The following is a 23,273-nucleotide window of genomic DNA, read 5'->3' on the forward strand; positions in this document are numbered from 1 at the left end:
TAGAGTCCAGCTAGACCAACTTCTTACACAGTTCTGCCTGCAACTTCAGCTATGTTCACAATATCTTAAGTGACCACGTGGCATACTTTGTCACGGTTTCCGTCGGCGGGGAAGAGGATGACTGCTATGTTCGACAGCTTTCTTTGGATTGTGCCTCAACGATTTTTGTACGACACGTTCAGTAAATATTGTGATACAGAACCCTGGTTAGGTGCATCTATTTTAAACCAATGGGACCCATCAGACATATCCCCCTCCCCCACCCAGAACCCTTATGAACACACTTATAGTGCTCGCTACAAAACGTACTGATGCGTATGAAAGCCAGCATTTGGAGAATATTGAACAGATGACAACAACATTCAATGTATAGTGCATTTGGTGAGCGAGCCTCTAGCTTGCTAAATAATACAAAACGTAATTTATGCAGCACTCTGCATATACGCTATCATGTGACGAATATAGGATTGCAGCATATCATGATACTATTCAGTGTTACAAACAGGTACGTATTATTATTATGTGGTGTTGGATGCACGGCGTGTAAATGAAGTATAATTTATATTGCCAGAACCCAGGATAAGCGACAAATTGGTGGCACAGAAGTTCGACGGAAGGAGCATAACACAGTCAACGGAAACGCACAAACACGTACATCCTCAAGTTACGCGCATAATTGTATTGTAACGCTTTCTTTCCTTCTAGATGCGTTATTCACTCACATTTAAGGTGCTTTCACGTTCAAAATATCGACAGATTTTGCCCTGAGCGCCCGTTCTGTTTACTCGTAAAAGTGCGTTGGTGTAGCTGTGTGCTCCATCGTTCGAGCTTCAGGAGCAATTAGCAGGAGCGTTTTACTACCGGGCAACTTAAGCTGCTTAGTCGCATTTGCAGTCTCGGCAGTCTCCGTAGTTCTTGACGTAGTTGACAGACTAGTTGTCGAAGGTGTTCGACCTGCCGTTACTCGCCCTTGAACTGCGGTTTGCCTTGCATGGCCTTTGAAGGGTTGGTCGTTTGGGAATCAATTACGCTCAATCATCTTGGCAACAATTAATTAAGTGTAAGAGCGTGCGATAACAGCTCCCGACCAACGTACCAGTGGGCTTCCTGTATCCTGTAATGCTGTCAAGTGTCAGGATGGCAGGGTCCCTCTTCACTGTAATTATCCGCCATGCATTTACGGAAGATGAAAGGAATTAAAACAAGTGGTACATAAACACACAGACAAAAAATCGAAAACAACTATTTATAGCCACGCACAAAGAGAAGCCACAGATATCGCTTCTGTGTTTTCGGCTCCATTCGTCATTATACAGGGTGTCCACGCTAAGTGTTAACAGATCTTTTAAAAATATATCAATCACTTTTTTCGAGATGAAATCAATTGCAATATAGCATATGCTGAAGGGCACTCCCTAGGGGGGCATTAACAGACTCCTAAGGCAATGTCTTAATTAACTTTCAATAATTAACTTTTTAATTATAAAAGCTACGAAGTTGCTCCAATGAGAACATCTGATCTCTTCGGTCACCAGATACCAAAGCCATTTTCAGAACAAAAATCCGTTCCATAGATCGTCCGCAAAAAATTCGTGAAGGAACGCCATTTTTTTATTTTTTTATTCATTGCGCATCTCTAGAGACGCGTCTTTCCTTCGCCCCCAATACGAGAGGATGAAAGAGCACACTATCGCCTCTTGCGTCCTGGAAAAAGATTAAAAGAAAACAGAAAATGCAGCCCAAGATAAGGGCAGTCGCGATAGAGTCACCCGATAGATTTGTGTTTTTGTTTTGCTTCCGCAAGTTAAAGCTAATCTTCGATGCATGAGGCGGCGCTGTGCTCTTTCACTCACTCACACTGGGGGTAAAGGAAAGCCGCTTCTTTGAAGATGGGCAAAAAACCAAATAAAGAAAAAAATGGCGTTCCTTCACGAATTTTTTGCGGACGATCTACCGAACGGATTTTTGTTCTAAAAATGGTTTTGGTATCTGGTGACCGAAGAGATCAGATGTTTTCATTGGAGCAACTTCGTAGCTTTTCAAATTAAAAAGTTAATTATTGAAAGTTAATTAAGACATTGCCTTAGCAGTCTGTTAATGCCCCCTAGGGAGTGCCCTTCAGCATATGCTATATTGCAATTGATTTCATCTCGGAAAAAGTGATTGATATATTTTTTAAAAATCTGTTCACACTTAGCGTGGACACCCTGTATATATTCAAAACGAATTGCTCCTGTCGTTGTCCTCAAGCTTGTTAGCGTGCGCTTTGTTTTTCTGTTTCGTGTTTCGATGTGCTTACCACAGTCGAGAAATACTGACCTAAGTATCTGTCTATGAATAGTGTCAAAAGGCCAGGGGGAGTCGTGGTTATTGGTAAAAAAACGCACACTGGCACTAGAACATTGAAAACAAGTAAAAGCTTGACGTTTCGGAAACAGTACTGCTCCACTCATCAGAAACAAGTGTCTTGGCTGAGTGTATCTGCACTCTAAGAAAAAAAGGTATAACTTTCCACCCGTCTCGGTAGAGCTGCATTGCAACCACATTTCTACTCAAACCAGTTTTACCTTTTGGGTATAACTGCAGAGTAGAAGTAAACTACAGAGTAGAAACTGTCGTTCTACTAGCTGGGGTAGGAAATTCTACCATTTTTTCTTAGAGCAAACGTGAGAGAGAGGAGCAAGGGAAAGGGACGCCGCCGATTATACCCGCTGAGGAGAAGGCGCGTGTGGATCGGCACGAGATGGTAGAGGTACTGTCGTTCTACTACATTGGGTTGGTAATTCTACCCTTTTGTCTTAGAGTGTGTCTATGTAGGAGTGTGCGTATCTCTCTAGGTATCTGTCCATGTAGGAGGACGTGTACTATGTGAGACGTTTTGATTCTTTACCGCAACAACCACACTTCACCGGTCTCCTCTGAGTGCAAAAGAGAGAGAGAGAGAGAGAAAGATAAAGAAGAACATGCTCCCGTAATCTAGACATGCAGACGAGTCATATACGCGGGCACTGGCATACGTAATATGAAACTGGTGTGTAACAAGATATTCAGCAGAAATACGTTCAATGGAATAGAGAGGAGTTGAAAGCTGGAAGAAAATTATTGCTCCGTTTTATTTGCCTGCGCTGTCTGTGCGGTGTTCGTTGCCCAAGTGGATGTCGACTGCATTCCTACACTAATATGTCTGTGTAAGATATGCAGGCCTATTCAGGTACTCGAATAGCGAGTGCAAGAGCGACAACTCGACGTAATGCCAAAATTGTTTTGTATACACGGTAAACGCTTCACTGAATTAAAGACGAAGCTGTGTCTTTTTCACATAGCTGACCAAGGTCGTAAAAGGGTGTACTTTTAGCACTCTAGAACCTACGCTTTCTGTGTCTCGCTTCATTGCTTCGAAGGCCGACTGCAGCAATCAGAACTATTGCCAGGGTTATCCCGACGGCACTTGCCAAGAGGTTCATCACCTTGATTGCACTACTTGAACTTCTGAAGTAAGAATAATGCACAGCCTTAGAGTTGGTCTGCATTGGGAATTATTATAGCAACAAAAATAACTTATCTGGTTTGGGCTTTCCAATACATTACGACTGTGTGTTTCTCCACCATGAGAGGGCACGAAAATAGGAAATAAGACGCGGGAGCCAAATTTAAAACGAACTCGTCATATATGCGGTCCTTGCTCGCTCTAGCAACAGAAGTGCAACTGCAACCCTAGCACCAGAACACGCTGAGGACGAGGGCTGCACATGATATTAATAACGTTTTGCGTAGTTACTTTTAAAGTCATTCAGAAAAGGCGCATAATCTCCCCTTATAAACGATTGGAGTATACAGAATGGCGTAAATGCAGGCTAGCTGGTGGATAAATTCCATGATAAGGCAAGCCTGAGCGATGGGCAAGACACGACCACAAGACACAACCACAAACACGAAGGCTCAAACCAGCAAAACGTTTAATCGATAAACACGAACTTCATGAACATGTAGACGGTGCGAGGGAAGACAGAGAGAGGGGAATAGGGAATTGAGGACAAAATGAGTTGAGGGAAGTCAAAGGAGGCGCTTGAAGGCCGGGTGGATACATACAGACGGCACACTAATACAATTGCCCACACTCTGTATGGCCAACGCTTCTCTTAAAAGACGTTTTCGCCTGTCTGGTTCCCACGCCAGCACCGCCGTCTGGGACCATAGAGGTTGACAGTTATTACAGATTCTTAGGTGATCCGACAAATTTGAATCAGGATTGTTTTTATGCTGGCCCAACCTTTGGTTTACGCATTGAGAAGTTTGACCTATGTATACAAAGCCACAAGCTAACGGGATCCTATATACAACATTTTTTGCACAAGGAACAAACTTAATGGTTCTGTGTTCAACATTACATGCAGAATCTGGTTTTGAAAAAGGCGTCGAATGAGATGGGTGTCCGTCTCCTCTTTATGAACAACTTCAGGTTAGATCGTCTAACGCCTTTTTCAAAACCAGAGTCTGCATGTAATCGCATTTTCAATCTGCTTTGATGTTGATTGTCACGGAAAGGTCTAGGCCAAGCGCCTTTCTCTAATCATAAGCCATATCGGTATCTTTCTGTGTAACGGTTGGCCCCATGACCGTGTTATATGCTGAAGTTTTTTTTTTTCTTTCTTTTTTTAGATTGTACGGATGAGAGCATGCAGCACCGACAAAACCGACACTCGGTTCAGGAGTTGAATTTCTTCGTGTGTCTATCTTTGAGGGCAGCCATCCTTTGGAGCGAGTTCTGCAGGTAATTTTGAAAGTAACTGTAGAATATAGCTAGTACTTACTGAGTTGCTGTAAAGGAGATTTCCCCAATTACGCATCGTACATGGTGAAACACAGACAGTAACACATACCTGGCACAGCAGGGTACCCGGCTTGATGCCGACAAAAACACATTTTCACTGCGTGACTATCGCAGTACTCGAACAGCCCACACGATAACTGTTCTTACAGTAAATAAAACGCGGACGAAACACTTAAGGTCGAGGACAGATGAGCGTCACGCATGCAGCGTATGTTTTCTTGCAAGCTGTATAGCGCATCTCCAGCAATGCCGTGCGAAAAAGAAATAAAAATACCGATGTGTTCAGCGCATAAATTTGTCGAACCCCTAGTCGGACCGCAAGAACTCTTGGAACTGAGCTACCCTGGTGGCAAAGGAATCGTTGTGAGAGCGAAGCAGAGAGGTTGAGGGAAAAAAACGGGTAACTGCATACACATCAGGCTGGTAGTAAAATATTCTAGAAACTGTCTTGCTCTCAATGAATGTAACAATTTTCCCTTGTAACATTTAGTATTTCCGATACCTCTTTGCAACTTGAGTGCGTGTTTTGCAAATTTTCGCGCGTTTCCTTTTTTTTCAGTACTTCCGTAAGACACCAAGATACATTGATTAGGAGAACCATGTGATCCAATAAATATGAATCTTGAAATGCTACTGAACAAGGCAAACATAGTAAAGCTTGATCCACTACACTCTTAAAAAAAAAAGGTGTATTTTAACTCCTTTCCTTGCCACATATATAACACCCTTTTGGAGAGTACAATTACGCTCAAAAAGGTGTCTCCTCACTCCCTCAAGGGAGTAGCATAACACCTTCTCCCTGCCGGGGAGTAATACTCTCCAGTAGGGAGAAAGGTGCTATGCTACTGCCTTCAGGGATTGGGGAGACACCCTTTTGAGTGTAATTGCACTCACCAAAAGGGTGTTATATATGTGACAAAAAAAAAAAAAAGGAGTTAAAGTACACCCTTTTTTTAAGAGTGTATGTACCAAAGCTAGTCCGAAGTTTATCCCATAGAGTATACATGAAGGTTAACATGTTTGACACAAATGTGTCTGATTTGGTTAAATTCAAGGGGGGGAAGAAAAACAACAGGCAAAGTTCGCTGAAGACAGGGTCCCGATGTTTCGAAGCCTGCCGGATCCTTATTCAGGGGTGACATTTGAAGCTCTCTGTCAACGGCCTCCGCCACGTGATCGACAAGAGAAAACAGCACGGCATAAAAGAGAGGTTTTCCTTGACTCCAAATGCACCCCTGCAGAAGGAGCCAGTAGGATTCGAAACGGTGGGACCTTCTCTTGAGCAAACCTGGGTTTTCCCCGTTGAGAAAATATGTGGGACAACGCGCGCGGCCATAGTGCGCCCTTTTGCCCGCTCTGTGGAGTCCCACCGTAACATGAAAGCGCCACGCATCGCAGAACGTTATTTCACAGAAGTACATACATCAGAACGCAAATGATCATTTCATACTTCCTGCTGGCGCTGTATACGACAGCTACAATGAGGTATGTCGGCACAGAATACACATGTTAACCCTTGAGAAGAACATTGTAGCATTGCTGTCGCGTCCGCCGGTTAAGGCAAACACGATACGATACCGTTTTTTGATCACCATGCCCTTATTCCATTATGTGTACTCAGTTAACTGCCCGTCGAAAACGCCAATACCGAGAAGAGCAAAGCCTAACGGCAACGTTGCAAGGAATATACCCCTGGCACATTTGCAGTCTTCAATGACCGTTGCAACAAATGGCTCTTCACCTTGTTGCTCCACCAAGCATGTAACGTGTCTTCTCAAAGAAGATTGCTCTTTTGAGAAGTTTGACACGTTGCACAAATGGTGGCGCCACCCACATGTTCAGTGGTCATGGCAATGTTCATTGAAAATTGTCCATCCAGGTGGCAGGGGTACTAGCATCGGTTTCCGGATTTGTCATAAACTAATCATAGTTATCAACTTCGCTTCCGATAGTCACTGCTTTCTTTTTTTCTTTTTGCTTGATGAGCACTTTATGTTTGGCGCGATTTTTTATGTATCTTCCTGTTTCTCTTGCTGTTTTTTTTTTATTGTGCAATTTTCTTCCCATCTTCAAGTCCTTTGATTCTAGCAGTTTATATGCTTTGAAGTTGTGTCAAATAATATCCAATTGTGTTGTGCACACCGCCGTTATGTTGTTCCCGCAAGGTACATCTCTTCTTTTTTTCTTACAAACAAACAAACAAACGACATTGAAAAGATAAATAATTTTACTTGACATTATCGTATTCTATGTGCGATAATTTTATCACATATGATGAGGGTTCCTCTGAAGAGACCCGAGGAACCCTCATCAATCTTTTGTGACGATTCTTTCTCTCTTCTCTTTTCAGCATTGACAGTGATTACAGTTCCGTATTTCGATACGAGAAGCTGACTTTTAGGCTCGACTACAGTCAGCCTATGAGGCCAGAATTTTCCAAGAATTGTCATCAGGTGGTGTTGGAACGGATAAAGCCCCGCTTTTTGTTAATGTCGGGAAGTAAACACAACACACACACAAAAAAAAAAGAGAGAAATGCTGCTACTTGGAAAGAGAAAATAGGGGATAAAGTGAAAGAAGAATAAATGCAAGTTATCCGCCAGGTTTACTCGGGAAGCAAGGACTTCAGCAGCACCGTCTTAAGCTGGCACCCCGTGTGCACTAGAGAAAGCTAACCGGAACATATTTGACTGGCGTAACCTAATTAACTTTACGTAGTCTTACGTAATCTACCGTTTCATCATACCGCGAGCAAGATGGCGGCAACACACCCGTTGGGTGTTGAATATTTACACGCTCCGCGTGGACGACGACGTCCCAGTCCCCTCGCACGCGATCTCATATTCTCAGTTCATTCCCTTTTTTTCTCTCCATCAGTAAATAGCTCATCACCTCTCACTGTCCTGTGTTGTCTTCAACAAATGGTTCCGTGACCAGGATTCATCGAACTGACCGGATCGGAAAGGAAGACTGCAGTACATTGAGCGACAGACGACCGAAGCTGTTCACTGACATGGAGAAACAAAGACTGCTAATCAAGAGAAAGGTTCGGCGCGCACAAGTATCATCCGTGTTAAATGACATCGAACGGTGCATGAACGGCGATCAACAGGACCCGAACGAATTTGAAGAGCGACTCGAACGTCTTACAAGTCTTAACGCAAACCGAAGTTGACAGGCAGATCGAGCTTCTACTTACCGAAGATGAACTTGAAGACGAATACGAGCAGCAGCTGGAATACCAACATCGAGTTGAAACTATCACGTTCCAAGCAAAGATACTCGGGAAGTCAGAAGCGACAACGACAAGAACGCATAGAGCTTATTCCGCAGCTATGACCGTGCGACGGCAGCATATTTCCATACCGACTGCCGTGATCGAACATCAAGAGGCACAAGTTACTCAGAGGCAAAAACCACCGAATGATCCGGCTGTCACATCGATCGACACTAGTACAATACGACGTCCCTACTCCACCGGGAACAGCATCCACAGAGCCTACTGCAACCAGATCGAAGCACTGCATATAAGTCAAACATCACAAGAAAATGTAAGAAGAAGATGGATAATGATGAGAATGCCAACAACGCTGACATCACTAGTGAAAAGACAGTAGACCGCGAACAGTACCCCCCACCGGATGACGTCAAAGCATCGCAGAACCTCGAACCCAATAGTCCACCAAGGTATAAGGAATTACTGAACCAAACGAACACCGATGTTCTCGCCATTGCTACGCCATGCCTCAGCATTCCACGGAACAAAGACACCGACATTCTAACATCGAAAGACACTGGCGAAGAAAACCCGCATGACGTGGCTACACAACGTCCAGTCTTCCGATCTACTGCACGCTGGACGGCATCCACTGGCCACAGACTGTTTGGACTTCAACAGAACGTTGGAAAAGGATATCTGCATCAAGTATCAACTGGCATGACTTATTCGGCAAACGTATTTGCTGCATGTACACCGCCAAGAGAACTGCTGTGGGACCTCGACCGCCTTCGGACGTCTGCTCAGTAGCGTCTGATCCCGTTACGGGCGAGAAAATATTGCAAAACCACACTGCGCTGCACACGTCCGGACAGCCATCAACACTGGACGAAGACAGTTTTTACAGCACACACTTCCATCGTCAAGTAATGGTGTGCCTCATGCACTCCGTCGAGAACGCAAACCGAACGTCGAGGCATGCAGAGCGATTCTGTGTAAACGATGAGCAGGTGAATTCTTGGACAAGGCATGCACGAAGTACTGATCACAGAGAAGAGATCACCTGATGTTGGGCACAGCCAGTCTACCTGCGAAGCGCCTATCTTACAGGACACTCCTTTCTCTGGAACACATCTTGCTAGACACTGTGAACGCAACGCACAGCAACGCATCATAGTACATCTGGGTCATGCTTCTTCGCGGGCGGCAGCCTGTTGAATATTTACACGCTCCGCGTGGACGACGACGTCCCAGTCCCCTTGCACGCGATCTCATATTCTCAGTTCATTCCCTTCTTTTCTCTCCATCAGTAAATAGCTCATCACCTCTCACTGTCCTGTGTTGTCTTCAACATTGGGCTTAGCAAGGCCGTAGCCCTGCTGTAACACAAGTGCTTAACACTACAAGTACAAGTGCATACGAGAGCCATTCTAGCCCGCGGTTTTCCACAATTCTTATATTATTCGATTCCGTATGTCATCCTCTGTCGCTTCCAGGAATTATCTCACTTCTAAATAAAATCAGTAATTTTTTAAAAGCCATAAGCTCATATACGGCACCCCTGGGAAAACCGTGGTCCGATTAACAAAAAATAGGGATTTAGAGAGTCGCTTCTGCCCGAACCAAACGACAGATACTGATGATTCGGAGAGCTTTGGGGAAGGGAACGTCACTTTGAGCAACTCGGACGAATCGCTCGCCCTCAAATGTTTTTCAGATTTTCAGATGTTTTTCCGAGCATTCAGGCAACTACTGGATCACAGTTGTTCATTCACAGTTGTTTTTCTCGGTATTGACATATCGCAGCGTGTTTTACGACTCTCTCTTCGCGAAATGCTAGAGCTGAGACGAACTTGAGGACGGTGGTCACGTTGTCGTCAACGTTATGTCAGGCAGACGCCGCCCCTTTGGCGACACAATCTCGGCTATGAACCAGGAAGATATGAAAAGTCAATTGCGTTCTGAGAAAGATCATATCTCCCGTGTGCGAGCCTCTCTCTGTACTTGAATACGAGAGCCAATCGAGGAACGACAGGGTATCAGACACTTGCACAGCTCTAATGTGCCTTGTATACTCGAACAAACTTTTCAACCTGGCCTGAGATACATGTTCTGGCGCCACATCTCGACGCTGAAACGCGTTAAATGCGCTGTGGAATACGTTGTAGCTTCTCGATCTACATCGTCTACAACAGTAAACATCTTCTGCGCAGTTCCACTGGCGCGCCGCTTGTACAAAACAAACGAACAAACGGCCGCCATTTTGCTTCGCGATTCCAGTCGGTCGTGGCCACAGAACAGAACGAAACGTCTCTGCGCGTGTCTGTCGCCCGGACTAGACTCCCCGCGACTCTTACCCATTCGTAATGCACATGCTCGAATCGGTCGTTTCGTTAGAGTGAAAACGACTCGCTAAAAGTCTGTATTGATACGTACGCATTGCGGAAACCACGTGGAAACGGTGAAGGTCACCAGCGAAGCACAACAGTCGGGATATAACAGCGAGGGAAAGGTACCCGGCGAGAACAGAAAACACGTCTGACGAACGAAAGTTCTTCTTCTTCTTCTTCTTCTACCAATGAGATAATGGCCGTGAGCCACTAAGGTTCTTCGTCGTCAAATCTAAAGATGCTTCTTCGTCCTTAGTTTTTCTGACTGAATGCATCGGATGAACTTCACTTGAGATGCAACGTCGTCGAGTAGCGATTTAAAAACGGATGGCGGATTTAGAATTACCCAACAACAACAACCTTATTTTGACTTTGGAGAGTGGGGAGGCTCATCGCCCTAGGCGATACTCTACCCCATTGCTGGTGGGGATGTGGGGAATAAAATAACGAGCCCTTTCACAATAACGATCGCAGTCCAATGGTGTCCAGAAATGTCAAAAGAGCTTTGAGCGCAGATCGTTGCTGGGCTGGATTGGGTCAGGGACCAAGCAATTCCGATAGGGAGAAGGGGCGAGAGTCCAGCTGACGAAGAGACTCGGAGAGCGCGGTTCGGGAAATTTGGTAGTGGGGGCAATGAAGAAGAATATGCTCCAGATCGTCAAGAGCACCACAGTGGCAGCAGGTGGGAGAGTCAAATTGTCTCAAGCGGTAACGCCATTGAGCTGTAAAGGCCACATCGAGGCGCATTCGGTGGATTAATGCAGCATCTTGACGAGAGGTATTTCGTGGCATGCGGAAAGCGAGCGGGGTGCGAGGAGCTACCTGGTCGTATCGAGACCGGGCGGAAAAAGTACCCCTTGGGAAGTGCTTGGCGCACGGAAGGCGTCACACGAACATGCAAGATCAGGCAAAATTGGCGAGAACGAGCGAAAAAAAAAAAAAAAGAGAAAAGTCCTCGCGGAACGAACGCCCGAATTCGCCATTTTTCTCCTGTAAATTCTGGTGTTCCCAAGGCACCGCCTGTTATAAGTATCTTGGTCTTCATATCACCTCTAGCCTTCAATGGTACGCCCACATAAATCACATAATCAATTATTCTAACCGCTGCCTATGGTACTTCATTCGCAATCTTTTTAGCGTATCCAGGATTGCATGCTGTGCTCCCATCCACGAAGCACTTTGCCCTCCCTCCTTGAAAAAAATATCCTGGTAGCGCTCATGATCCCTACACAGTACTATAATGCACACCAGAAGGGACACGAATACACAGACACGGACGCAGAAGACGCAGTTTTCCACCCTTTTTGACCCACGAGCAGACCGTCATTGCTCGGGGGCGACGGTTCGCATAAAAGTGTGCGCGGCAGCGCACACCTCTACGTGCTTGGACAGTGCCTTCGCAGCTCTCGGACGTGGAGCTCCTGTGTATTCTTCTCACAGTGCAAGTATGGCACCCTTAGGAAGTGGAATTAAGTCGGAAAATTCCTGCTTAACCGCACGAAAAAACACGGTAGCGCATGGGTGAACGTTTTATTCGTGTTTGTCATAGCATCACCACACATTTGTAGCAGAATAAATAAATAAATAAATGTGTTCTTCCTGAACTGAGAGCGAACCGAACCGAAATTATGTTAGGTTCGCGAAACGGTTCTGGCGTAATTACTCCCTGACGGAGCCCATACAAATCTACGACTCGAAACGGACATCCAAAGGTTCAATGTAACATGGCGCTTAAAGGGGTTGAGACACCTTCATAGATGTGGTTCATTACACTATGGACGCGTTGTTGCGCCCATCAGAATACTGAAGAAAAAAGAATTGCTCTTTTACGTGTCTTCCTTAGTGAGATACAAGCCCTCGAACACACCAACAAACAGAGCTCAGATGTCAGAGAGTCCAAGTTTGCGTCCATTCCTGTTGGCAGCCGTAAGCACGTGACTTCTCCTGCACTGCCTCACTGGCAGCGGCGTCTGCTGTGATGTCAGAGCCTCATGAGTTTCGGTATTCGCGCTGCCCATTTTCTCCGCTTCTGTTACTCTTTTCACTGTGAAACTTTCAATGCAGGTTCACACTGGTGGGAAGAACCGTCTTTTACGTTTATCTGGGATAACGTGGGACGACCTGTCTCAACCCCTTTAATGGGAGGATAACATTGTCTTTTTAAACATAGGCCGAATAGTACGTTTGAAATTACCCGGGAAGGCTTTCGCTGTACGATACGATGGTTGGCGTATTTATGTCATAGCTTGAAATCGAAGAATCACCAAGAAATTGTGCCTTTTTCGTCGTGAAATCGGCAGCACATGGTGTTAACATACCATTGATTTTCATCGCTCGGGCTTTACTTTTGTTCTTTGCGGCAGCACTCCGAAGCTATGCATAACCATAGCCTATATTTGAGAATGCCTGCTCATTCGGCCAGGAGCGCCGGTTCAACCTCCTCCCCTATCCTCCTCAACACCGCGCCGCTTGGGGTGCTCGCATCCTAGGGTTCTCCTCAATGCAAATGCTATGGAGCGCTCGCGCAATTGGTAGTAATATGCATTGACGACTGCCACTACTGAGATGGATGATTAGGAAATCTATTAATATATTAATAGATTGCTCCATATTGAATTGGATTGCTCGGGATATTGATCCCGAGCTCCGCAAAAAGCTATAGTTGAAAAGTGGAGACCCCGACGCTGCCAGCGCTCTTAGTGTCATATATGTGTATATTTCGTCATATTATGTAAAATTGCAGTTGCGTCTCGCGTTGCACTGTAGGCGTAAATTCGTGCCCTACAGACTCGACAGATGTTGCTGCATGCGTGCATGTGTACACATTATTGTAACGAATTACTCCAGGAATTACGAAAGATTGTTGTAACTCCGCTTGATTTCTTTTCTTTCAAGAAATATAACAAATAATATATAACAATATATACATATATATTAGGATAAAAAATAGCTGGAGCTCTTTGGCTGCACGTATAGCATATGTTTTTAAGTCAAACGTCGCCATGCCAGTACTGGACAGCTGTTTCGGCCTTCTTGGGCCTCATCAGCAGCACGCAGGCAGGCAACGTCCCTCCCTCCTTGGGTACTTCCCATTGAACTATATATATATAGGTCAAGGGGAAGTACAAAAAATCAAACGGCCACGAAGTTTTACAGTTGTGGAAGGAAAAAGACGCGGACGACAGGTTTTAGGGAAGTTAGAAACACTAGTTCATTTAACGGGCAGAAATTAAAAGTTGAATGGAAAAAAAGGGTCGACGTTTCGACAGTGGCACTGCCTTCGTCAGGACAAAAGACGCGCAGGCGGTTACAGATTGCTTAAATAGGTTTGGTATGTGACGTCACCATCAGTACAAAGCACGCCACAGGCGGTTGTCGGTAAGTCATATGGGAATATTCCAGAAGGTCAAGTCCGGGTGGTGAGGTCATTCTCCTTTGGTCGCTGTCGGTTTTGAGGGAAAATTCCTGGGCAGGGTGAGTGCTGCAGCTGCTTCAGAAAGAAAGAAGCTCAACTAGGCAGCCAGATTTCTTACCGTTGACGGTGTTCCGAGATCTTCGTTAATATCCCTTACAAAAAATGAGTTTCTAAAGAAAAGTCAATGACTTTTGACATCACACTCATCAAAATTTCTGATGACTTTTTTAATGAGTTTCTGATGTATTTCTGTTTAAAATTGGCCACCGCGTTTTTGATTAGTATCTGATGAGTACATTTCTGTTGAGTTTCTGACGTTCTACTGTTTGCTCCAGCCTCAGAACATCAGTTTCTCTCTTGTTTCTGATGTGTTTCTTGACAGTTACTGTAGAGTTTATAATGTGTTTCTTGACAGTTTCTGTTGAATTTATGATGTGTTTCTGTTGAAAATTGGGCACTGAATTTCTGATAGGTACCTGATGTGCGTGTAGAGTTTTTGACGTGCTCCTGCAGTTTTATACAACAGTGCACTACGAAACCACAAAAATATACCACCACAGAACATTTATCTGAGCTCTCTTGACACCATCGAGGACAAACTGTTCTTCAGCTGAATAACGGTGTTGTCGAGCTTGCTACACACACATCTGTAAAACGACAAAAAGTTGCAAATTGATAAGTACCGTAGTACACAAACTTAATGCAACATATCACAAGAAAGGACTCCAATACAGTAGAACAAGGGTATCATAAACACATGGTGCGCATGTGGCCCATGGTGGCCTATTTTGGCCACCAAATATAAGGAAGCCACCTCAAAAGAAATTAAGCTCAGACTCAAAGAAACCGACAATCAATAATGTCAGCTAGCTGTTTCCCTGATATTCCTATCTCTATTTCGAAGTTGAAACTGTGAGCAAAGGCAACAATACAGTGCGTAAATTGGTGATAATATCAGTGCTTTTGAATAATGTCATGATTGTTTGTAAAGCACTACATATTTTTCTCAAATCATTTTTCATATTTTCATCACCTGATCTGAAAAGGTAGCATGCGGAACCATCAGTAAAATCACGATTTCAGCATACACAGCACGTGTGAACAACAATATTGGAAATGTCCAGCTGCCCTTGCAAACTTGCGGCAGACGGAAATTTTACACACTGTTTTTCACAACGAGTTATGATTTCAGACAAATTTGTTGTGTGCAATACCCCAATCCACCAAAACACCTACCAGTTAGTGCACTGACCCCTGTTGGATTCATAGCTTCTTTCACATAACATTCATAACTTTCAGAGCAATTTATTCGCATTTGACCATTTACCTATGTTCTTAAACGGAGAACAGGTTTTGTAACCTTTGCAATAGAATTTGCCTAAAATTGCTTTTTCGACAAGAGCACCTGCACTGATATTCACCACTACAGCGAATAAATAAGTTTTAAAAAATTAGTATACACATTTGCATTACAGCTTCAGGATATTCCCATTTAGTCGTGACACTAACTTTTGCCAGTAAAGATTGGAAATTCTCAACCATAAAAGCGATCTATGTTACTGAAATAACTTAGGCACTTCAACATAAAATCTGTTCAAATACTCATTCCACACTGGCAAGGATGAGCAGACATCAAGTCGATGGCCGTCGAACATCATCGAACTAAGGGAGTTATGTGGGGCTGCACAAAGACTGTCTATGGTTGCTTCAACTTTAGTCAGACATGAAGTGGAAAACGGCTCCATATATTAGCTCCCCTATACTCTGATTTACGTATAAAAAAAAAAACTACAGCAGTAAAATTGCAATATCTGTAAAGGGGTCAGACGTGTAGACACCAGTGGAGCTATATTTCGTGTGGAAACAGTTGACAACACATCTTGAAGTGTGTGCTTTATTGACGATAGGGCCATTACCCGAAATTTCTCAACTGTCTCGCAGAGTCGAAACATGGAAATGCTCCTTAGCACAAAATAAAAGCTCAAGCAACATTACGTTAGTGTATACCTAATAATTTCTCGACTAATATGATCACAGTACCCACAGAGCTGCTCCAGCTTCTTTCAGCTGCTTCCTTGAACTGAAGCCATTTGTAAAGCGCAGTATGGCAGCATGAAATTGGCCAGCGATAAAGACAATGTGTTTGATGACGTTGAGATACCCATGTGATGGTGGTACAGCCTTACTTTCTCAAAGCATGCCATGTTGATGAACAGTGTCAGTAAAGCAGAGTCTAACCAAACCCAATTATATATCATTACTGCTATTTCCAAAATGAGACACATTACCTTTTAATCCTCGGCTGTTGCCACCCCCTTGGACGACTTGAGGCTCTTCGTAATTTTCGTGGCTTCCGCAACATACCAATGCAGTCTGAAAAATCAGGAGATAAATATCTGGTAGACATCGAACGTGAAGCATAACAATCTAGTCATGTCTCGCTTATCCGGAGGGCTGGGGCATTAAACAACATTCCATGTCAAATTATCTCTAGCGCAAATTATGCTACAACAGGAATTATGCGAGCATGCTGTAAAAACGGAACAGAAACACACAGTAGCGTCACACGGAGAATGCTTAACAATGTATGTTTTCGTGTAATTACGACACAGTGGTGCAAAACGTACAGCTCTAAGCAAAGTTAACTGGAACGCCGCTTCGACCGGCGGAGCAAGGGGGGAGCCACCCTGGCGGCCTTTAGCAGAAGTAAAGAGAGGGCGTTTCGACATTTCCATTCCAGTCGGAGGGGTGTTCGCTGTGGTGTGCCGAACAGTGCCCAATCAAGCTGGCGCTATCAACGCTGCGCCTGTTTGTGTTTTGGGCGGGCGATTGTGTCTGAGATAATGCGGAGAATCGATGGAAACAGGTTGGCGCATGGGCACGCGTCATCCGAAACACTCATTGTGTGATCGAATGAAATTAATAAAACTCCTCTCTTTAACGATGGTAATCGCGAAATCATCGTAATGAGTTTTTAAATAATAATAAAACAATGCTTTCATGGTGTAGCATCTCGCGTTTCTCCGGAGTTTCTCGGAAGAACACCCAATTAATACACACAAATATTTGTGTGCATGCTGGCACACAGTGCAGGGAGTCACCGTGAACGTTTTCTATTTTAGTGTAGTGAGTGATGATCAGAGCTAGACAAATTCACCATGACCTCTGTCCTCACTTCAATTTCCGTCAGCAGAGGTTCGTCCCTACATGGACTGCACGCACGTTCCCCAAATTTGCTTCTCCCACCTTTCGTAAATCGCACTTTGATTTTTTTTTTGTCCCACACCAATCTTTTTTCTGAACATTTTCCTCATCTGGATCACTTCACCTTAATTTTAATTTTGGAAGTTTAGGAGAGGTGAGAGACGACTTGTTCGCACGTGCTAACCCGGCGCGCGCCATCGGGATATCATATCATCGATTCTTTGCAATCCCTCAGACAGGGTCGCCCAAAACAAACGAGCCCAGCGTTGATAACGCCAACCTGATTGCGCACTCTTCGGCACGCCACAGCAAACACCCCTCCGACTAGAGTGGAAATGTCAAAACCTCCTCGCCCTTTATTTCTACTAGACGCCACCAGGGTGACGACCCTTGCTCCGCTGGTCGAAGCGGCGTTCCAGTTAACTCTGCTTCGAGCTGTACTGCTTGCGACATACTTGTTTGATATCTCCAGCCCCCGTAAAAGCGGGTTACCGAACCAAGTTGCTGTGCTACCGTCGCCTTCACCTCACTTCCGTTCCCCTGGTGGCGACGGGGCTGCGCAGCGCCACCAGACGGGAGAGATGGTGATCCGATAACCGCGCGTCGTCTGCTAGCTCCAAATGCGTCGACGGGGCAGCGCTTTCCTCGGAATGCGGAGTGGAATGGGAATTGTAACCTGTTTCTTTCCTGTTTACTGTTTTTGAAACATAAGTACACCAAGATTAGGCCACGTTTGAGCAGTTCCTGGGGTCGTCAGGACTTTTTGTGAAAGGTGTCACAGTAATGCAAGGGACCACGGCTCCTCCGTGAAACTGGCACAAGCGAGGGATTACCTCATTTTATTTACTGGTGTTATGTGAAGCAAGCAAGCCTCGTTGCTGGCTAGGATAAAAAAAAAGAAATAATAAATTTATACGAAATGAGGAAAAGAAACGCTGTGGAACACGGGGACTCAGTAACGCGTTGGTGCCCCGCCACTCTCAATCACTGCGCTCATTCGCCTGGGCAGGGAAGCGTAGAGGGCGGAACAACACCTTAGGAACATTAGAAAGTGTTGATAAGCTTATCAATACTTTCTCGATTGTTCCCCATGTGTTATTCCTGTGGTGTACTGACCATTCATTGGTCCATGCATTCGCAGTCTGCATTCCGAGGAAAGCGCTGCCCCGTCGACGCATTTGGAACTAGCAGACGACGCGCGGTTATCGGATCGCCATCTTTCCCATCTGGTTGCGCTGCGCAGCCCCGCCGCCACCAGGGGAACGGAAGTGAGGCGAAGGCGACGGTAGCACAGCAACTTGGTTCTGTAACCCGCTTTTACGGGGGCTGGAGATATCAAACAAGTATGTCGCAAGCAGTACCTTTCGTGTTTTCCAAAGCTGCTCAGCGGGCTTTTTGTAGCTTTCGTTTCTTTAAACGCTTACTCCGTGTCGCCTCGTGCACCCTGTTTAGCGTATCTCGCATGACTTCGTTCCGTAACTTTTTCCTCACCTGTGGTACGTTACACACAAAACGGGAAGTTATGGCTCAATTCAGGTACACAAACTTGCTTCCAGCAGTATGAACACTTACCATAATCGAGCAGTTCAATTATAGCCAGCGGTTCCTTCCTTCCAAATGACACAAGTAACCCACGCAGGACGTGTAAAATCAATAAATTATAGCAAAAAAAAAAAAAAAACGAAGCGTAGAAACACACGTGCAACAACGGTAGACATACCAGACGGGAGCACAGGCCGAGGATACAGTGGCATTTTCCGACATAGGGAGGGGGCGCTACAAGACAACACCTTTTATAATCCATATAATATGAGCATTTTACTGTTGCCATTAATGTAATAATAATAATAATTATTATAATTAAACATGTCGTAGCCTAAAAAATTAATTTATAAATGATTATGCACTTTAATTATCAGTAAATACGTTGGATGTCGAAATGTGCGTAAGACGAAGAGAACTAACTATCCGAGCTGTGCGAATTTCGTGATCTTTTACCCGACTACTTTCCCACTCAGCATTTTTACCTATTTTTCATACGCCGAAATATCCTTCAAAGCTTTAAAATAAAAACTGTATGCTTGTACAACTGAAGCCCGCTAATTAATAGCAAAGTCGCTATTGTGTGTTGTTTCTTCTAATGTGTTCTGCATGTTGCTGGTAAAATGCCAAAAATGAGAAGATACAAGCAGTGTCATTATAATGGTGTTTGTACTGTACCGATTCGAACAAAACACAGACTACAAGCTCGAGCAACAACTAAAGATTCGTTGTGAACACCGACACACAAGCCGTACGAGAGTGACAGAAGTGTTGCGAATCCGACAAAGATGAGGATATTTTCGAACTTCCATGTTCGACGGAAGAGCGAGACTTACTTTCCCGCGATTTTTTTTACTCCTCACGAGACTTGTGACTTAGTCGGCTGTAGTATATTGTCGGATTACCCGAGGGGTCAGTGCCAGCCGGAGCACTGTGGAGGCCTTTTTTTTCTTTCTTTCTTCTTTTCTTTTTTTTTTTTTTTTACAGCAGGCAGTGAATTCTGCATCAAACAAGGGTTGCTATCTGCTAGATCCAAATGCGTCATGCGCGCGCAGCTCGTGTACTCAGCTAAGGACAGAAGACAAACACGTCTTCCAGCTATACCCCGTACGTGAGCGCAGCTTCTTTCTTATAGACTGTTCTTGTAAGTTTTAGTAGCACAGTAGCACTAGCCAAGGTCGGACCCAGAGACTGGCTTTATCTCCCTCTCTCTTATTTATTTATTACTGTTATTATTTATTTTATTTTATTTATTTATTATTTATTTTATTTATTTATTTATCTATTCTTCTTTTATTTTTTGAAGGGGGATGTGGGGCGGTTTCTTTGTCGGAGCGCGTAGTGGGAGAGGGGACAGAGGAAAATCCCATGTATAAAACTACGTTATCGTCCGTCCCCCTCCTGGTATCTGCAGCTGGTTTGAAACATTGTAAATGTCACCGCACTGCACCGTTATTAGTATAAAACATATCAACGGTCAGTTCAAGCATATTTGTCTTGAACAGCACGAGTGGTATGTCCTGATGATTTCATACATTAAAAACTCTGCAGAAACAATATGGAAATTTTTCATTAGAAAAATTATTGTCCAAACTCAATGGAGTTCCTGATAGGAACGTAATGTGGAATCACATTACACGTTGAGTTTCTGATGAGTTTCTGTTGATTTATTACAAACTCATCAAGATCATACAAGAAACTCAATATCGGTTTTCCGGGTGGTGAGGTCATTCTCCTTTGGTCGCTGTCCGTTTTGAGGGAAAATTCCTGGGCAGGGTGAGTGCTGCAGCTGCTTCAGAAAGAAAGAAGCTCAACTAGGCAGCCAGATTTCTTACCGTTGACAGTGTTCCGAGATCTTCGTTAATGGTTGATTGCAATTTGTGAATGAGATAGGATTCGCTTTGTTCTCTGCACCGATCTGAGCTAAAATTTGACTGGAGAATGAAAAGTGATACATTATTTAGGGAATGACCTGGTTGTTTGAAATGGCGAGAGACTGGGAGGTTTGGTTTTTTGTAACGTCAGACCGGTGGTTGTTTTTACCTGATCGGAAATTATCTGTTAACCGTTACTTAGCCGTGGCCTCTCATTCTGCCCCAGTAACAGTAAAATAAAGGAATACCAACTTCATCTGGATCTAGATAATGTCGCTCGTCGTCTACGTCTAAAGGAATACCTTCATGATAAGCCTAAGTCGGATACCCACCCTTACAAACTGCCATCACACTTTACGGCAGAGGCTAACCGTGAAAAGGCTCTGGACATGTACAGGTCCCGACAAAAGTTTACGAAACACGCGAGCGGTGTATTTTCTCCTCGGTACGACACCCTAGCGGCAAGCGGAAGATGGCGAAATCAGGCCAGTTCACGGCATCAGAGGGGTGGACGACTGCGCTCTTAGTGACACACAGCGCTAGTTTCGGTATGATTACTGTTGTACGTGCCCGCGAAGTGAGTTGGATTTTACTGTTGTGCTCGTGAACAACTCGTGACTCACGTCAATTGTTTATCAATCAATCAATTATCAATGTCAGCGTCAATTGTTTATCAGCTCGTCACGCGTCGTCTATAATAAAGCAACTGTTTACAAGATACCCTTCTTTCTCTGGTCTACGTATCATGGCTTTCCAATAGAAGCAATACACCGCAAAGTGTTGCCACCTTGATTCATCCTTGTTATCACGATGATAGCGGCGAGCTCCCTGTCTCAACAATCGTTGAATCACGTGTTGTTGGCGAGCACAATAATAAAATCAAACTCACTTTGCGGGCACATACAACAGTAATCATACCGAAACTACCGCTGTGTGTCGCTAAGAGCGCAGTCGTAAACTCCTCTGAGGCAGTGAACTGGCCTGATTTCGCCAGCTTCCGCTTGCCGCTAGGGTGTCGTATCGAGGAGAAAATACACCGCTCGCGTGTTCCGTAAACTTTTGTCGGGACCTGTACATACGTGTGGTTTAAAAGGATATCATTAACGCCTACAATGAATCATCCAACCGGAAATCGGAAATATATATATATATATATATATGTTTACAATTTGATCGTGCCCTCCCAGCCAAGGACAGGTGTTTCGGTCTACTTGGACCTCGTCAGCCTGGCGCAGGGAAGTGACACGATCTTGGATCGGCGTAACAGTGCGTCTCGGCGAGACGTCAATGTTCCACGGTGACGGCGTCACCTGTGGAGGCCGCAGTGCAAGCCAGCAAGTACATATACAAAGGAAAAATAGCCGAAGCTCTGTAGCTGCACGTTGAGCACATGTTTACAATTTGATCGTGCCCTCCCAGCCAAGGACAGCTGTTTCGGTCTACTTGGACCTCGTCAGCCTGGCGCAGGGAAGTGACACGATCTTGGATCGGCGCAACAGTGCGTCTCGGCGAGACGTCAATGTTCCACGGTGACGGCGTCACCTGTGGAGGCCGCAGTGCAAGCCAGCAAGTACATATACAAAGGAAAAATAGCCGAAGCTCTGTAGCTGCACGTTGAGCACATGTTTACAATTTGATCGTGCCCTCCCAGCCAAGGACAGCTGTTTCGGTCTACTTGGACCTCGTCAGCCTGGCGCAGGGAAGTGACACGATCTTGGATCGGCGCAACAGTGCGTCTCGGCGAGACGTCAATGTTCCACGGTGACGGCGTCACCTGTGGAGGCCGCAGTGCAAGCCAGCAAGTACATATACAAAGGAAAAATAGCCGAAGCTCTGTAGCTGCACGTTGAGCACATGTTTACAATTTGATCGTGCCCTCCCAGCCAAGGACAGCTGTTTCGGTCTACTTGGACCTCGTCAGCCTGGCGCAGGGAAGTGACACGATCTTGGATCGGCGCAACAGTGCGTCTCGGCGAGACGTCAATGTTCCACGGTGACGGCGTCACCTGTGGAGGCCGCAGTGCAAGCCAGCAAGTACATATACAAAGGAAAAATAGCCGAAGCTCTGTAGCTGCACGTTGAGCACATGTTTACAATTTGATCGTGCCCTCCCAGCCAAGGACAGCTGTTTCGGTCTACTTGGACCTCGTCAGCCTGGCGCAGGGAAGTGACACGATCTTGGATCGGCGCAACAGTGCGTCTCGGCGAGACGTCAATGTTCCACGGTGACGGCGTCACCTGTGGAGGCCGCAGTGCAAGCCAGCAAGTACATATACAAAGGAAAAATAGCCGAAGCTCTGTAGCTGCACGTTGAGCACATGTTTACAATTTGATCGTGCCCTCCCAGCCAAGGACAGGTGTTTCGGTCTACTTGGACCTCGTCAGCCTGGCGCAGGGAAGTGACACGATCTTGGATCGGCGCAACAGTGCGTCTCGGCGGAGACGTCAATGTTCCACGGTGACGGCGTCACCTGTGGAGGCCGCAGTGCAAGCCAGCAAGTACATATACAAAGGAAAAATAGCCGAAGCTCTGTAGCTGCACGTTGAGCACATGTTTACAATTTGATCGTGCCCTCCCAGCCAAGGACAGCTGTTTCGGTCTACTTGGACCTCGTCAGCCTGGCGCAGGGAAGTGACACGATCTTGGATCGGCGCAACAGTGCGTCTCGGCGAGACGTCAATGTTCCACGGTGACGGCGTCACCTGTGGAGGCCGCAGTGCAAGCCAGCAAGTACATATACAAAGGAAAAATAGCCGAAGCTCTGTAGCTGCACGTTGCGCACATGTTTACAATTTGATC

General features: G+C 45.2%; 1 protein-coding gene across 3 annotated transcripts in view; it reads right to left on the reverse strand.

The window, feature by feature from the left end:
- LOC135388385 (uncharacterized) overlaps positions 1 to 4,260 on the reverse strand; it is a 34,022-nt gene extending 29,762 nt beyond the window's left edge. The window contains exons 1-3 of one of the 3 annotated variants that reach the window (XM_064617939.1): positions 3,371 to 4,260; positions 1,097 to 1,156; positions 862 to 996 (exon numbers count right to left, since the gene is read on the reverse strand). In XM_064617939.1, coding sequence (XP_064474009.1) covers positions 862 to 996; positions 1,097 to 1,156; positions 3,371 to 3,530 — 355 coding nt within the window. In that variant the 5' untranslated portion in view covers positions 3,531 to 4,260. The remainder of the gene's footprint in view (positions 1 to 861; positions 997 to 1,096; positions 1,157 to 3,370) is intronic. The other 2 variants (XM_064617937.1, XM_064617938.1) reach the window with 2 other exon arrangements.
- Positions 4,261 to 23,273: the final 19,013 nt, after the last annotated feature.

This window comes from Ornithodoros turicata, chromosome 3, assembly GCF_037126465.1.
Source record: "Ornithodoros turicata isolate Travis chromosome 3, ASM3712646v1, whole genome shotgun sequence".
NCBI classification, from domain to species: domain Eukaryota; kingdom Metazoa; phylum Arthropoda; class Arachnida; order Ixodida; family Argasidae; genus Ornithodoros; species Ornithodoros turicata.